Raw genomic sequence first — 18120 nt, 5'->3', positions numbered from 1 at the left:
AAGGAAGCTAAGAACCTTGATAAAAGGTTAGAGGAATTGCTAACTAGAATAATCAGTTTAGAGAAGAATATAAATGACATGATGGAGCTGAAAAACACAGCACAAGAACTTTGTGAAGCATACACAAGTGTCAATAGCTGAATTGATAAAGCAGAAGAAAGAACATCAGAGATTGAGTATCAACTTAATGAAATAAAGCATGAAGACAAGATTAAGGAAAAAGCATGAAAAGAAACAAAGGCTGCAAGAAATATGAGACTATGTGAAAAGACCAAACCTACGTTTGATGATGTACCCTAAGGTGATGGGGAGAATGGAACCAAGTTGGAAAGCACACTTCAGGATATTATCCAGGAGAACTTCTCCAACATAGCAAGACAGGCCAACATTCAAATTCAGGAAATACAGAGGCCACCACGAAGATACTCCTTGAGAAGAGCAACCCCAAGACACATAATTGTAAGATTCACCAAGGTTGAAATGAAGGAAAAAATGTTAAGGGTAGCCAGAGAGAAAGGTCGAGTTACCCACAAAGGGAAGCTCATCAGACTAACAGCAGATGTCTCTGCAGAAACCCTACGAGTCAGAAGACAGTGGGGGCAAACATTCAACATTCTTAAAGAAAAAAATTTTCAACCCAGAATTTCATATCCAGCCAATCTAAGCATCATAAGTGAAGGAGAAATAGAATCCTTTACAGACAAGCAAACACTGAGGGATTTTGTCACCACCAAGTCTGCCTTACAAGAGCTCCTGAAGGAAGCATTTAATATGGAAAGGAAAAACTGGTACCAGCCACTGCAAAAACATACCAAAATGTAAAGACCAATGACACTATGAAGAAACTGCATCAACTAATGGGCAAAACAACCAGCTAGCAACATAATGACAGGATCAAATTCACACATAACAATATTAACCTTAAATGTAAATGGACTAAATGCCCCAATTAAAAGACACAGGTTGGCAAATTGGATACAGTCAAGACCCATTGGTGTGCTGTATTCAGAAGACCCATCTCATGTGCAAAGACACACATAGGCTCAAAATAAAGGGATGGAGGAATATTTACCAAGCAAATAGAAAGCAAAAACAAACAAACAACAACAAAAAAAAGCAGAGGTTGAAATTCTAGTCTCTGATAAAACAGAGTGTAAACAAACAAATATCAAAAAAAGACAAAGAAGGGCATTACATAATGGTAAAGGGATAAATGCAACAAGAAGAGCTAAGTATCCTAAATATATATGCACCCAATACAGGAGCACCCAGATTCATAAAGCAAGTTCTTAGAGGCCTACAAAGAGACTTAGACTCCCACACAATAATAGTGGGAGACTTTAACACCCCACTGTCAATACTAGACAGATCAATGAGACAGAAAATTAACATGGATATTCAGGACTTGAACTCAGCACTGGACCAAGCGGGCCTAGTAGACATCTACAGAACTCTCCACTCCAAATCAACAGAATATACATTCTTCTCAGCACCACATCGCACTTATTCTAAAATTGACCACATAATTGGCAGTAAAACACTTCTCAGCAAAAGAATAGAAATAATAATTAATAGATGCAGAAAAGCCCTTTGATAAAATTCAATAGCCCTTCATGCTAGAAACACTCAATAAACTAGGTATTGATGGATCATATCTCAAAATAGCTATTTATGACAAACCCACAGCCAGTATCATACTAATGAGCAAAAACTGGAAGCATTCCCTTTGAAAACCAGCACAAGACAAGGATGCCCTCTCACCACTCCTATTCAGCACAGTATTGGAATTTCTGGCCAGGGCAATCAGTCAAGAGAAAGAAATAAAGCATATTCAAATAGGAAGAGAGGAAGTCAAATTATCTCCGTATGCAGATGACATGATTGTATATTTAGAAAACCCTATCATATCAGCCCCAAAACTCCTTAAGCTGATAAGCAACTTCAGCGAAGTCTCAGGATACAAAATCAGAGTGCAAAAATCACAAGTATTCCTATACACCAATAAAACACAAACAGAGAGCCAAATCATGAGTAAACTCCCATTCACAATTGCTACAAAGAGAAAAAACCACCTAGGAATCCAGCTTACAAGGGATGTGAAGGACTTCTTCAAGGAGAACTACAAACTATTGCTCAAGGAAATAAGAGAGGACACATACAAGTGAAAAAACCTTCCATACTCATGATTAGGAAGAATCAATATTGTGAAAATGATGATACTGCCCAAAGTAATTTATAGATTCAATGCTATCCCATCAAGCTACCACTGACTTTCTTACAGAATTAGAAAAAACTACTTTAAACTTCATATTTCATATGGAACCAAAAAAGAGCCTGTATAGTCAAGACAATCTAAGCAAAAAGAACAAAGCTGGAGGCATCATGCTACCTGATTTCAAACTGTACTACAAGGCTACAGTAAACAAAACAGCATGGTACTGGTACCAAAACAGATATATAGATCAATGGAACAGAACAGAGGCCTCAGAAATAACACCACACATCTACAACCATCTGATCTTTGATAAACCTGACAAAAACAAGCAATGGGTAAAGGATTCCCTATTTAATAAATGATGTTGGGAAAACTGGCTAGCCATATTCATAAAACTGGACCCCTTGCTTATACCTTAAACAAAAATTAACTCAAGATGGATTAAAGAGTTAAACCTAAGACCTAAAACCATAAAAACCCTAGAAGAAAACCTAGGCAATACCATTCAGGACATAGGCATGGGCAAAGACTTCATGACTAAAACACCATAATCAATTCCAACAAAAGCCAAAATTGACAAATGGGATCTGATTAAACTAAAGAGCTTCTGCACAGCAAAAGAAACTATCATCAGAGTGAACAGGCAACCTACAGAATGAGAGAAAATTTTTGCAATCTATCCATCTGACAAAGGGCTAATATCCAGAATCTACAAAGAACTTAAACAAATTTACAAGAAAAAAACAACCCCATCAAAAAGTGAGCGAAGGATATGAACAGACATTTTTCAAAAGAAGACATTTATGCAGCCAACAAAGATATGAAAAAACGTTCATCATCAGTGGTCATTAGAGAAATGCAAATCAAAACCACAACGAGATACTATTTCATGCCAGTTAGAATTATGATCATTAAAAAGTCAGAAAACAACAGATACTGGAGAAGATGTGGAGAAATGGGAATGCTTTTACACTGTTGGTGGGAGTGTAAATTAGTTCAACCATTGTGGAAGACAGTGTGGCGATTCCTCAAGGGTCTAGAATTAGAAATACCATTTGACCCAGCAATCCCATTACTGGATATATACCCAAAGGATTATAAACCATTCTTCTATAAAGACACATGCTCATGTATGTTTATTGCAGCACTATTCACAATAGCAAAGACTATTTGGGACCAACCCAAATGCCCATCAATGATAGACTGGATAAAGAGAATGTGGCACATATACATCATGGAATACTATGCAGCCATAAAAAAGAATGAGTTCATGTCCTTTGCAGGGACATGGATGAAGCTGGAAACTATCATTCTCAGCAAACTAACACAGGAACAGAAAATCAAACACTGCATGTTCTCACTCATAAGTGGGAGGTGAATAATGAGAACATATGGGCACAGGGAGGGAAACATCACACACTGTGGTCTGTCATAGGGAGTGGGGTAGGGGAGGGATATCATTAGCACAAATACCTAGTGTAGATGACAGGTTGATGGGTGCAGCAAACCACCATGGCACATGTATACCTGTATAACAAACCTGCCCATTCTGCACATGTAAAAAAAGAAAAAAAAGTACGTAAATACATCATATATTTATCCACCTAAACACAGACTAAAAGATTAATAAATATTGAGGGAATGCATTAATCAAGCTGTGCTGCCACAATCATAAGAATCATTATCTCTGACTTTCTAAGGTCAGAAACTTGATTTTACAAAATTACTTAGTAGACAAGCTCCAGAGAACTGAGTCATATAACTAATTCTTATAAGAGAATAACGTGTGAATGTATATAGGTCAGGTTATGGGTATGAATATATAATATTGATTCAATAATTAATTATAGTAGCTTTTACTTGCTTATAGAAATGGGCAGATGTATTTGGGAAGCACGTTTATAGTTCATAATGTAGTTCAGTGTTCATTCAATTAGAGGTATTACATTATCTTAAGGTAATTTTTGTGATTAAGTATAGCCCTCTAAAGAACAAACACCATTTCCCTGAAATGGAGTTGGACTAGAATTTATATACACTTCCAGAGTTTGAGTCCCAGCTTCAAAATTTCTCTAGTTCTTTCTTACTTTAGATTCACCAATGGTTAATATAAATGTAAAAATCTGTAATCATTATGTTAATCAGTTACAGAGTTTACAATTTATGGACATTTAGGGAAATATTTTATATCCAAAGAAAGTTATTGTAAAAAAGTGTGGTGTCAAGAAAGTCATTTTTTTTTTGTTTTTCTTTTGATTTTCTTTTCTTTTGTCTTTTTTTTGAGACAGGGTCTCACCATGTTGCCCAGGCTCGAGTACAGTGGCATGATCATGGCTCACTGCAGCCTCGACCTTCTAGGCTCAAGTGACCCTCCAGCCTCAGTCTCCCAAGTAGCCAGGATCACAGGTGCATGCTACCATGCCCAGCTTATTTTCTAGTTTTTTGTAGAGATGGGGTCTTGCTATGTTGTGGCTGGTCTCAAACTCCTGACCTCAAGCAATCCTCCTATCTCGGCCCCCCAAAGTGCTGGGATTACAGGTGTGAGAAACCATGCCTGGCTGCAGAAAGTCATTCTTTCATATTGTTTAACATCCTAAACTTTCTCATCTTTGCCTCTTGATATTGGGTATATCTTGCTTTTGTGGTCTGTAGCCCACATTACTCACTGCTTTCAAAGAAGAGGAAACGAGGTAGGTCAGTCACTTAAAGTTTAGCCACTATAGAAGAAACAATCAAAGAAACTTATACTTTGTTTTTTCCAATGCTAGATTTGCTCTAGAGATAAAATACTTGTTAACATGGTGTAGGTGTATGGAAAGATGAGTGATAAGAAGACTGACCTGTTCTATTGTCCCTTCCTGAATGTGAATATAATGATTAAATGATTACCTCTGTCCAAAAAGATAATGTTACAAAGCAGAAATGGCTAGAAGATTGGAGAAACATGTCTACCATGAAGATATTTTGAGGAGGAAGAGGCTGAATATACAACACAGAATAGTTTTGAGCAGAATACTGTACATTGGATATCTTAAGAGAGATGATTCTAGTACAAGAAAAACTATCAGTAGTTGTAAAATGAATTAAAGAAACAGCAAAATAAATCTTCAAACAATAAAATGTACTCTTTAGACTCTAAAATGTAGCCTTAATAAATTATTATTTATTATTTATCATAATCATTTATTATTTACTAATCATTTATTATGGTTACATAAAAAATAGAAAGACACTTTAAGGGGAAAACACTAACTCTAGACTTTCTGAATAGAGATTCAAAATGAGCTATAGAAATACACATTATTGGCTATTTTTCACTTTATTGAATTTTTTTTGTTCTTTTCCTATCTATATTCCTATTTTCTTATCAATGACAGTGCCTTTTCTCCTCCTTATAAATAATTATTTGTTGTTGTTAAGCCCTGAGGAGGCACTTTAAAAGATGATGATGTGAACCAAATGATGTGTGGCTAAGGCATCTAAATAACATTTTTTTAAGTGTAATTAGCTCCCTTTCTGAACTATGTAGCATAGTCTGAAGGAAGGAGGTTGATGGGGAGGGGCAAGTTCTTACTTGTCTGGAATAGATGTATAGAGAAAGATGTATATATTCTCTTCACCAACCCACCCCTGCTACAAAATCACTCCAATTATGCCAGTTGTAGATTTATTTAATTTAACAAGCTCCCACACTCAGAGTTGCCAAAAACCCTAGAATAATTATTCCCATCAATCACTTGTAGGTAAGTTTTAATTGCTTTGGGCGTATCTATTATTAGCTGAGATGTTTTACAAACCAATTTTATGTAGGCAGCACAATATTTTTACAAGAAAACCAAACAAAGCCTTTGGGCATGTATTCTCCAGTTCAACAAAAGCCCCACCATTCTTTAGTGTCTGATACTCACCTTTTAATCATTATGTCTAATTGGTCTCTCATGGCAGGTGTCATGCCCTGTTTGAAGAATATTTTGCCCTGTTTGGAGAATAAAGCTAAGTTGGGCAGAGCCTGATATTTGAGGAGGGTAAGGTTAGGTGGGTGGTCTTGAGTAGATAACATAAAATACCAAAAAATGTCAAAAAATGTAAATAGAAGATGGGATGGAAAGGGATCAGTAAAAGACTTTACTGACAATGTAATATTTTTGCCTACCTCAAAGCTGATCATATCATTCCTGCTTTTGTTGTCAAATGTATGATACTCAGGCAAGTCTGGAATACGAAAAACTTCAGGCTACCCTAATTGAGCCTCCTACAGTCATGGTATCCTCAGTTCAACTCAACAGGTCTCCATTTGGTCACTAACTATCCCCAAATTTCAACAGGTAAAGAAGAGAGAAAAGCAGAGAAAGAGGAAAGAAACTGAGAGCTACATTCCAGTTAGTGGCTACGGGTAGGAAAGTTGGACATTTATTCTTTTCTTCCCTTGCCATCTTATTTTGAGAAATCCAAATTCCAAGATGCAATAAATACACATGGGCACACACACACTCACACATATAGTGCTGCAAACAAATATGGGTTAGCTAAAGACATATAAGACTGTTAATGAAAATGTTGGAATCAATTTGCATCAGTAATTTTAAGAGAATTCTTGGTTTGTTTGATTCAATAGTTTTATTCTAAAGTATACCAAAAGGTCTTTTAATTTGAGAATCACATATTTTCATATCTATACTATCAATTTTAACTATAATCCATATTGACTCAATATTACAGAGTCACGAAATCTACAGAATAATATATATGTCACAAATAAATATATATCATTGAGAAAATAGCATGATTTAGGAAACATTTCTCCAAATTGTGGTCCATGGAGTATTGTTCCATGGAATGAATGATAACTTATGCTACACACACACACACACACACACACACACTCTTTAATGATTAAACAGGACTGGCTACATAATTTGTAGGGCCCCATGAAAAATGAAAGTATGAATCTGCTTGTTAAAAAATTATTAAGAATTTCAAGATGGTGACTGCAGAGAATGAAACCAAGAATGGGTCTCTTCTTTTTTTTTTTTTCTTTTCTTTTCTTTTTTTTTTTTTTTTTTGAGATGGAGTCTTGCTGTTGCCCAGGCTGGAGTGTAGTGGCACGATCTCGGCTCAATGCAAACTTCGCCTCCCGGGTTCAAGTGATTCTCCTGCTTCAGTCTCCCAAATAGCTGGGATTATAGGCGGCTGCCACCACGCCTGGCTAATTTTTGTATTTTTAATAGAGTCGGAGTTTCACCATGTTGGCCAGGCTGGTCTCAAATTCCTGACCTCGTGATCCGCCTACCTAGGCCTCCCAAAGTGCTGGCATTACAGGCCTGAGCCACTGCGCCCAGCCAAGAATGGGTCTCTTCTAAGCATGGGCCCTGTGTGACTGCACAGGCTGCACACCCTTGAAACTAGCCTTGGTTAAATTGTTTAAGAAATGCTGGGTTAAAAAATGTCAAACAGATTTCTTTGCAACAAGACTTCTTATAGCCTTTTATATACTAATGTGCACTGTGAACCTTCAGGAGGTTCACATACTGTATAAAGGTCCTCAAATATATTTGACCAAAGCTCTTTTCAATTATTATTTTAGAAGGATCATCTTGTAGGACCAATGTTCCACAGAACACACATTGTAAAGGCAGCCCAGGCTGTGCAAAACAGGTTATGAAATCAATTTGTTAGTCATAAATCACTATATATTTCCCATTTTGTGGCATTTTACCCATATTTGGAATGAGGTAACTAGAGATAACTATAGATGCAAATGGTGTGTATTCACTAAATCTACTATCCTTCACTATTTAGTCTTTTACCATTTGGATAGTCAACTCAGTGGCCAAACATCACAAATGTTTTCTGGGCCAGGGTACTAGAGATGGTCTGATTGAGACTGTATCACAAGCCAACTTATCTTTCCCCTTTATTTTGTCAATTCAGAGGAAGTAACATCCTTACTTACCATTACCCAGTTCCCAAGAAATGTTGTACTTTTTGCTGGCGCTGTACTTCAAGAGACTCAGGGCACTAGAACTGTTCCAGGAGTTATTGGGATTACGACGCAGTGCATTTAGAGCAAATATCAGGTGGAGTCCAGAGCAATCAGCAAAGTTATAAAGTTTGTCTAGAGACCTGGCTGGGAAGAAGCAGAGAAAGGGTTGTAACTTTCAAATCAACATTCCAACAAAAGGAAAATAGCAGCTAATATAAAAAGCCTTTCTATGAGCTTCCCACTAATAAGGAATAACACAGACAGGCTTCTAAAAGGGACTATTACCTTTTAGTCTGGGTACATTTCAAGGTGACTTTAGAAAGCAGCAGACAGGGCCGGGCGCGATGGCTCATGCCTGTAATCCCAGCAGTTTGGGAGGCCGAAGTGGGCAGATCACCTAAGGTCAGGAGTTCGAGACCAGCCTGACCAACCTGGAGAAACCCCGTCTCTACTAAAAATATAAAATTAGCCAGGTGGCGTGGTGGTGCATGCCTGTAATCCCAGCTACTCAGAAGGCTGAGGCAGGAGAATCGCTTGAACCTGGGAGGCTGAGGTTGTGGTGAGCCGAGACTGCACCATTGCACTCCAGCCTGGGCAATAAGAGCAAAACTCCATCTCAAAACAAAACAAAACAAAACAAAAAAAACAAGCAGCAGAGAGAATTCCAGACAGAGGTTGCAAATTGGCAACCAAATCTAGTCCATCATATGTTTTATTTAACAAAAAGTTGAATTGTTGATGTTTAAAAATGGGAAGATTTCACAAAGTAGCTGAAATTCTTAATTTTTCTTGAAAAGTCAGACAATATGGCACTGCTAGGTCCATATTCCTACAGGGCATAATAGGAATAATAGTCAGGGTACAAGGCCAGGAAGGATGACTGGCTGGTGAGTCTTGGAAAATAGCTCAGCCTAGTATGATTTCCAAAAATTTTCACTGAAGTCCAGATTTCTAATATTTCTGATAATGGAAATACTATGACCACTACTAGATATATGTTCATTGCCGGGCGTGGTGGCTCACGCCTGTAATCCCAGCATTTTGGGAGGCTGAGGTGGGTAGATCACGAGGTCAGGAGATTGAGACCATCCTGGCTAACACGGTGAAACCCCATCTCTATTAAAAATACAAAAAATTAGCCAGGTGTGGTGGCAGCTGCCTGTAGTCCCAGCTACTCAGGAGGCTGAGGCAGGAGAATGGTGTGAACCCGGGAGACAGAGCTTGCAGTGAGCCGCGATCGCGCCACTGTACTCCAGCCTGGGTGACAGAGCCAGCCTCCGTCTCAAAATAAATAAATAAATAAATAAATAAATAAATAAATAAAATAAAATAAAATAAAGAAATATGTTCATTATCAGGTTGATCCCAGATACCATCAACTCTATCACCATGTGTCTCCTATTTATCCCATTCCTTCATTTCTATTGCCACCATTCTTTTTCTGGCTATCATTTACACTTGGATAACTTACTATAATCTCTGTACTTGCCTGTCTACTTCTAGATTCTTCCCATCCAGCCAATTCATCTTCCCCCAGTCACTCTCAGCCAGTTTTACTCAATCCTCAAAACCAGTGGATTTTCAAGACCATTTTCTTCCTTAATTCAAGGCTTCTACAACTCACCCATAATTTTCCCCTCAACTTTAGGCCTCCCTATTTCTCTTAATGAGTTCTTTGTTGATGTCAGCCAGTTTATTTGTTAGAGAACTCTTTGCCCCATTGACTTTGCTCTAATATTCTCCTTATTTGTCGTGCCCTTGTTCCTTTTTAAAACATATCCATATTTTACTTGTCCTTTTACACAGTGTATCCCAAGGTATGGATAACATGACTTCAGGTAGTACACAGTTTTAAAAAGCTTCTTGGATTAATAATTATGTAAAAGAGTGAACATTGTCCTAGTATTCATTAAACCTAACACAGAGTTTCTCAAATGGGGTTCTGTGAAACACTAGGGTTCCACAAGAGGTCACTAGAGGTTCTGCAAGAGATGATGCAGAGTGTCCAAGTTGCCCCATTAGCAATTTTGTTATAGATCTTTTAGTCCTTTAAAAAAGAACCATTATCATTGGGTTGAGCATTTTATCAGTTTTTGAAGTAGGATATAGGAAGACTGCCATTTTCATCTTCTTATATAAGAAAGTATTTCTTAAGAAGCACCAAGAACAAGGACAGAAATTGTCTCATTTCAGTTGGAAATAAAATCGATGTCAACTTATTTCATACTCTACCCAGAATTGAGTAATTGGGCAACAACAACAAAAGGAATAAATTTCACATTTAGGAAATACATTTAATTATTATTTTTACTTCCAAAATAACAATTAAAATTAAAATGCATTTATAGCTTAGTAAAGTGATCATGAAACCAGTATATAATAATTTTATAATTATCTACATGCCATTAGGTAAAAAAAACCTTTTTTTCAAAGTATCATATAAAATTGTTTCATAGGCTATAATTTTATTCATATTGTTTGATGTATAGTTTTACATGCTTTACTATTCAACATCATTAATACTTTTTTTTTTTTTTTTGAGACGGAGTCTCGCTCTGTCGCCCCAGCTGGAGTGCAGTGGCGCAATCTCGGCTCACTGCAAGCTCCGCCTCCTGGGTTCATGCCATTCTCCTGCCTCAGCCTCTCCGAGTAGTTGGGACTACAGGCGCCCGCCACTACGCCCGGCTAATTTTTTTGTATTTTTAGTAGAGACGGGGTTTCACCGTGGTCTCGATCTCCTGACCTCATGATCCGCCCACCTCGGCCTCCCAAAGTGCTGGGATTACAAGTGTGAGCCACCGTGCCCGGCCTAATACATTTTTATATTCAAAATAATATTAGTTAAATTCATAACCTTTATTTAAATTAAACCTAACAAACCTACCCTTAGAAAAATTTTATCCTATTGTGGCTTAAACTAGTTAGTTAACAAAAACAAATTATGTTTGCCTTATAAGATTTTCAAATTTATGAAAAGGAAATAATGAAATTAATTTCAAGAAAGACAGTTAACTACTCTTTTTTTCTTTTCAATAATAGTTGTCTAAAATAGTTGTCCTATTTAGTTTTAAATAGGACTTGCATTTACCATACCTCAGTAGTACTGATACAATAGAAATTTGTGTTAAGACTTTGAGACCCACTTGTGTAAGATACAAAAAAAACTAGTAGGATTTTTTTTTTTTAAAGAAAAACTGAAGTTTCTTTTATCTATACCATTAGAATTGGTATCCTTTGTGGGGAGAGGGAAACTATGCAAAAAATAGGTTAAGAAACTGGTCAAACTAAACAGATTCTAAGGAAAATATAACTATTTAACAGAACATTGGCAATATTGGATAATTATATATCTACAACTCAATAGTCATTCTAATATACTATGAGCTTTAGACATAATAACTTTTACCGAGAGGTTTCCCTGAGATTTGAGAATTATTATTATAGGTTATTCAAAAAATAATTTGAATATTATAAGATCAACAGAGGTCCATTTTTAAGTCCTCTATTATTCATGTCATGAAAGTTATATTATTTTATCATAAAAAAACTCAGTATTCAATTAAATAACATTTTATTCATCCATAGTTGCAATGACATAATCTATTAAGCATGCAATAAAATTACTTATTTTCATAATTTTTGGTTTTATTTATATACTAAAATCCATATCAAATGTTTGCATCAAAATTTAATAAGAATGACTGATATTCCTTTTGGATAGAATGATTCCATTTAAGTGGTCTTTTTCTAAAACTAATTATTTCCATATAATGAGTATTTTACTGTATATGTTTCATATGTATTAGAAACACAAACACATATCAAACACAAAAGCATATCAAACCTGTGATTTCATGGATTTGATGGTTTAAGGCGAGGCAAAATGTATTTACAAAAAATGTGTCAACATAAAGAGCAGTATGGGAGAAACAGTATGGATAGTTTGTTCACATAGCAAAAATTGGGAACTAGAATGCTAAAAGTTTGGGAAATACTTCTTTAAGAATAAGTTTAAGTCCTGCCTCTTGCATGATGCCATTCCTGAACACACCAACCTCCCGAAAGTGATTTCGACTTTCTCTAAACTCAAGAACTATGCCATTTTTTGGCATCTCACTGCTCTGTGACATGATATTATCTTGAGATTTACTTCTTGATTTATTCACTTCTCCAGAGTGAACAACTTGTTTTCCCAGTTAAACAGTGAAGTTTCTTAAGTTTGGTACCGTATCTTATATCCTTCATAGCATCTAACACACAGCAATTTTCTGCCTTACTATCATGCCAAAGAGTTCTCAAGGCCCAAATCCTTTGTGTTGCATAAAAGTGGCCTATAAGAAGTAGAAAGAGGCAAAAGAGAGATCTGTCTAAAATAATTATTGCTAGGCTGGGTGCAATGGCTCACACCTGTAATCCCAGCACTTTGGGAGGCCAAGGTGGGTGAATCACCTGAGGTCAGGGGTTCAAGACCAGCCTGACCAACATAGTGAAACTCGTCTCTACCAAAAATACAAAAAAATTAGCCGGGTGTGGTGGCACATGCCTGTCATCCCAACTACTCTACTTAGGAGGCTGAGGCAGGAAAATCCCTTGAACCCGGGAGGTGGAGATTGCAGTGAGCCAAGATCACACCATTGCACTCCAGCCTGGGTGACAAGAGTGAAAATCCGTCTCAAAAAATATTATTGCTAATCTAAGACATATGTTCTACAGTTTATTAGAAAAGTACATATATTTGAATATAGAGAATTTAGTAGATACTCAACACATGTAATCTCCCTTAGAAAATTAGCTCAGGTTCCATCAAAGCAAGTAGATACTCAAAGATGACTTTCTACTCCCTCCACCAGAGAGGGCCAATGCCTCTATGTGTTCTAGTCAGGGTGCATTGACATTTCACAGGCATAAAATTCTAAGAAGCACTGGGTAGTGGGCAGTTGAAGATGAGGAGCTAGGACTTGAGAAAGATGTATAAGTATATAGGCTTGGGTGTCACTCAGTGCTGACAGTTGATGCTGTGAAAGTTGAGATTTCTGAAGCGCAAAATGTAGAAAGATGGCTGAAGAGAAAACTTTAAGAAATGTCCACATATAAGGGTCATGGAGAACAACAACAACAACAACAAAAAGAGAAGAAGAACCCAGATATGCAGTCTTAAGGAATCCAAAAGAAAAGAGGTGCAAGGAGGTGCTGTTCCATGACAGTAGGTGTTCATGACAAACTGAGGAGTAAAGGACTGAGAAAAAAAAAAAAAGCCATTACATTAATCAAACAGTGAGGTTAGAAATTAGATTTAGTTAAAGAATGAGTAGATGAACAAGGAATAGATTCTGATACATTCAACTTACTTATTGAAGTTCTGTGGCAATAAAATGAAGAAAAGAAACAAAATAGTAATGAGAGAAGCACCAGTTTTTTTTTTTAAAAAAATGCAAGATCCAAGGAAAGCTACTTCTTTAATAAAGCTAATCTCAGTTTTCTATTAGGAAAATGTAGATAAGGATCAATGAATTCACACTAAGATATGAATGACAGATTATTTCTCTTAGTTTCCCTAGGACTTGACACTTTAAAAACCAAACAGACAAGCAATCCAACAAACAAAAAATTGAACATTCATTAACTTATTAATTTATTCAACAAATATTTATTAAGCACTTACTATGTGACAGGCACTATTATACACCATATATATCTGTATATATACATATATACAGATATATACATGCATGTATATCTGTATATATACATATACAGATGTATATATACATATATATGTATATATATACAGATATACATGCATATATATATCTGTATACATGCATATATATACAGATATACATGCATATATATATCTGTATATATACATGCATATATATATCTGTATATATACATATATACATGCATATATATCTGTATATATACATATATACATGCATATATACATATATACAAGAAGATAGATATACATATATAAAAGATTATATAGTATATAATAGTGCCAGCTTTATGATGGTGCAAAAGCAATACACATTCAGTAGAAATCGTACTTCAAGTACTCATACAACCATTTTGTTTTTCACTTTCAGTATAGTATTCAATAAATTACTTGAAATATTCAATACTTTATTATAAGATAGGCTTTCAGTTAGATGATTTTGCCCAACAGTAGGCTGATGTAAGTGTTCTGAGCGCATTTAAGGTAGGCCAGGCTAAGCTATGATGTTCAGTAGGTTGGGTGTATTAAATGCATTTTTGACTTATGATAGTTTCAACTTATGATGAATTTATTGGGACATAACCTCATCATAAGTTGAGGAGCATCTGCATGTGTAATTTATATATATATATATTTATAAATATATACATATATAATTTGCACACACATTTGTGTTGCAATGAGCAAAACAGAAAACAGGCCCTACCCTCATGGAGGTTACATTTAATGTGGCTGGCGGGAGAAGTAAAGCAGGGTAGGAGATAATATAGAACCAATAGTAGCTAGCATGCTATTTTAAATAAGCATCAGAATTAAGGTATCATTTGATCAGAGACCCAATGGAAGGAAAGGAGCAAGTCAAGCAGACAACTATGGAAAGAATTCCAGGCAGAGGGTCCTACAGTAAGGGCAAAGGCCCAAGACAGGTGTGAGACTGATGAATGTGAAGAACACTGAGAGGCTGGTGTAGCTGCCCCAGAATGAATGAGAGGGAGAGCAGTAGGAGATGAGATCACAGTGGTAGCAGGGACATGTCACGAAGGGCCTTATTGGTCATTATAAGAACTTTGGCTTTTGCCCTCATTGACATAGAAGCCATTAGATGGTTTTGAATATGACCCAACTCACATTTTAAAATCATCACTCTGGCTGCTGAGCTGAAGAGACTGAAGAGGGTGGTGGGAAGAGTAAGGGTGAAAGCAAGGAAATTAGGAATCTATAGCAATAATTGAAGCAAGGGATCACTGTGGCTTGGATCAGGGTGGTAGCAGCAGAGTGGTAGAAGTGGTTGGTTTCTGGGAATGTTTTAAAGGTTGAGCCAGTAAGATTTGCTGAAGGATTGGAATGAGGTGTGCGAGAAAAAAAGAGTCAAGAAACTCTGAAGTTTTTGGCTTAAGCAACAGAAAGATAAACTTGATATTTATGAAGGAAGTGTGAAAGATTGGGAGAAGAGAGAAGAAGGCCAAGATGAGAATTTGGGCTTGGGGCATGTTAAGTTTGTAATGTCCTTAGGTGTATAGGTAAAGAATTTGAGTGGGCAGAATATGCAAATCCAGAGTTAAGCGGTGAGATGTGGATGGAAAGTATAAAGCTGAGTAAGCAAAACATTTTCAAAGGTTGGGAGAGGTAGAGAAACTTTTACTGGAAAGAAGAGAGACAGGAGCTGTCATTGGGATCTTCCAGTTTACAGATGCCAATGTCATTAAAGTAGCTTAGTTTCCATCCCAGCTCTTCCCCCTGCTCCCCTTAATGCTGAGCATCTACTTGAGTCTCACCTTCCTTGATTCCCTATTCAGGATTAACTTCCCACCTTTTTATTCTGTTTTTGTTACATATTTCCCTCAAAGTCACAGCTACCTTACTTTTCCCTCCATTATTTGACAGAGACTATTAACATTTTCTTCATGTTTTGTAAGCTACTATGCAAACAAAGCTTATAGACATGGCCCCAGCCCTCACTTTTCAAATTGATGGCCCCCTCTAAGCTCCTCTTCCATAGAAATGATGGAGCCACAACTGTTACCTGGGAATTAAATTGGCACAAATTTTATCAGACTAGTGTTTGAGACTGAGTGTATGCAAGTTTCACATAGAAAACATAGTTAAGGACTCAGTTCAATACTGTTATTTTCTTAATTGGCAAAAATAACTCTAATACCCCTTTGTGACTATTTTATTCTTTTGCGACCTTCACATGAAGAAAGAGTGTTTTTTCTGTGTGGTTAAGAACTTGGGCACATGATCCAGATCCTTAGCTCTTGGAAGACAGAGCTGGTGACTCCAGAAGGAAAAATAGGTGCCTACAGAACAGTGTCAACTTATTCTAATTGTGAGCATGTGAGAATATGGACAGATTATCAAGTCACATCAACAACAAAATCTAGAGACTGGACATACTTGAACAGAACTCAATACTTTGATGTCAGGCCTCTGAGAACAGCTTCCCCATAATTCCCCAAGGGGAAAAAACATGCAATGGAAAGGGGCCTATTTGGGGTTGGGTTAATACTAGGGATGACATCTTAAGTATTGAGCTATGAAGAAGCTTTAATGTGTTGTGATAGAACTCAAGAAGCAAAATTGGAAGCCAAAATTACTGAGAAGTTAAAATTTAAGGGTTTACTTTTGTGGAAAGATTTTTTTAAAAAATAAGTCTTTAATGCTATTGCTTAACTCTTCTACATAAACTCTGTTCTTTTTTAAACACAATTCTCAATCTTTCTATGAGTCTATTCCATGTATATTTTGGAGAGAATAGGCTCCCTACTCACTACTCTTAATATAACCTTGCATTTGGTTGTAGTGAGACAAAGAACATTTAGATTCTTCTTATCTAGGTTTATGAAAGGAATTTTCAGGCTCTGAAAAATAAACACTATTATGAAAAGGATAGAAAAATGTGTGACTGTGACAAAGACACATTTCATAAGGAAAAAAGTCATAAAAACTTGGGAACAAAAGAGTTGCATAAGAAAGTCAAGTCCATTATGAAATAAACTAAAATGTGATATGGTCTTAAGCAGTTAAAAGAGTACAAACTAAAGACAGACAATTTGACCTTGAGGATAGGAAGATTCTTTGGGTAGCCTATGGGTTTTAACTTTAGACTATGCAGCAGAAAATGTTAACCTAACATAGATCTTGTCCCAGCAGTAAATGGCATTTATATTATCATAATTATATAAATACTCTTTATTGCTTTTCAATATCTGGATACTTTCTACAGAAAACTATAAATAATTTGGCTGGGATTGCAGAACAAAGTGTAATAACAGCAATGATAAAGTAAAAATAAATGTGTTAGTGAAAATGGCAAGAGCCTTGAAAAGGTATAGGGGAAGTAGATAAAGGGGCATCAGTATTAATATTCTCATCTTACAGAGCTGTAAGAGCATGAAGAAATATTGCCAAAAGACCAAAAAGATATCTGCACTCCCATGTTTATCACAGCACTATTTACAGTAGCCATGATATGGAATCAGCCTAAGTGTCCATCAACAGATGAATGGATAAAGCATATGTAGCACACATACACAATGGAATACTACTCAGCCATAAAAAGAATAAAATCCTGCCATTTTTGACAATGTGGATGAACACGGAGGACAGTACGTGAAGTGAAATAAGCCAGGCACAGAAAGACAAATATTGCATGATTTTACTCATATGTAGAATCTAAAATAAGTTGATCTCAAAGAAGCAGAGGGTAGAATGGTGGATACCAGATGCTGAGGACTTTAGTTGGGAGGTGGGGATGAGGAGGTGTTGATTAAAGAATACATAATTACAGTTACATAGGAGGAATAATTTCCAAGAGATCTATTGTAGAACAAGGCAACTATAGTTAATGATGATACATTTTATTCTGTAAAAATGTAAAGAGAACAGATGTTATGTATTCTCACTAAAAAAATGATAACTATGTGAGAAAAAAAGTCAGGTAATGACAAGTGCTGGTGTGGGTAAGAGAAATGGGAACGTTTTGCATTGCTGGTGGGAATGTAAAATGCTGCAGCCTCTGTGGAAAACAGTGGTGGTTTCTCAAAAAGCTAGATCTAAAATTACCATATGATTCACAATTTCACTCCTAGGTATATATCCAGAAGAACTGACAATGGGGACTCAAAAGGATACTTGTACATCAATGTTAATAGCAGCATTATTCACAATAGCCAAAAAGGTGGAAAAAAGTCAAGTGTCCAT

General features: G+C 36.3%; 1 protein-coding gene across 3 annotated transcripts in view; it reads right to left on the bottom strand.

Annotated features, from left to right (window-relative positions):
* The window catches only part of HPSE2 (heparanase 2 (inactive)), a 772172-nt gene that overhangs the window by 293390 nt on the left and 460662 nt on the right, over positions 1-18120 (bottom strand). The window contains exon 4 of one of the 3 annotated variants that reach the window (XM_055252697.2): positions 8169-8342. The exons of the other annotated variants lie outside the window; for them this stretch is intronic. Within the exon in view, the coding sequence (XP_055108672.1) occupies positions 8169-8342 (174 nt within the window). The remainder of the gene's footprint in view (positions 1-8168; positions 8343-18120) is intronic. 3 annotated transcript variants of the gene reach the window in all.

The sequence above is a fragment of the Symphalangus syndactylus genome, chromosome 2, assembly GCF_028878055.3.
Source record: "Symphalangus syndactylus isolate Jambi chromosome 2, NHGRI_mSymSyn1-v2.1_pri, whole genome shotgun sequence".
Taxonomy (NCBI): domain Eukaryota; kingdom Metazoa; phylum Chordata; class Mammalia; order Primates; family Hylobatidae; genus Symphalangus; species Symphalangus syndactylus.
This window is presented reverse-complemented; position numbering and strand designations above follow the sequence as displayed.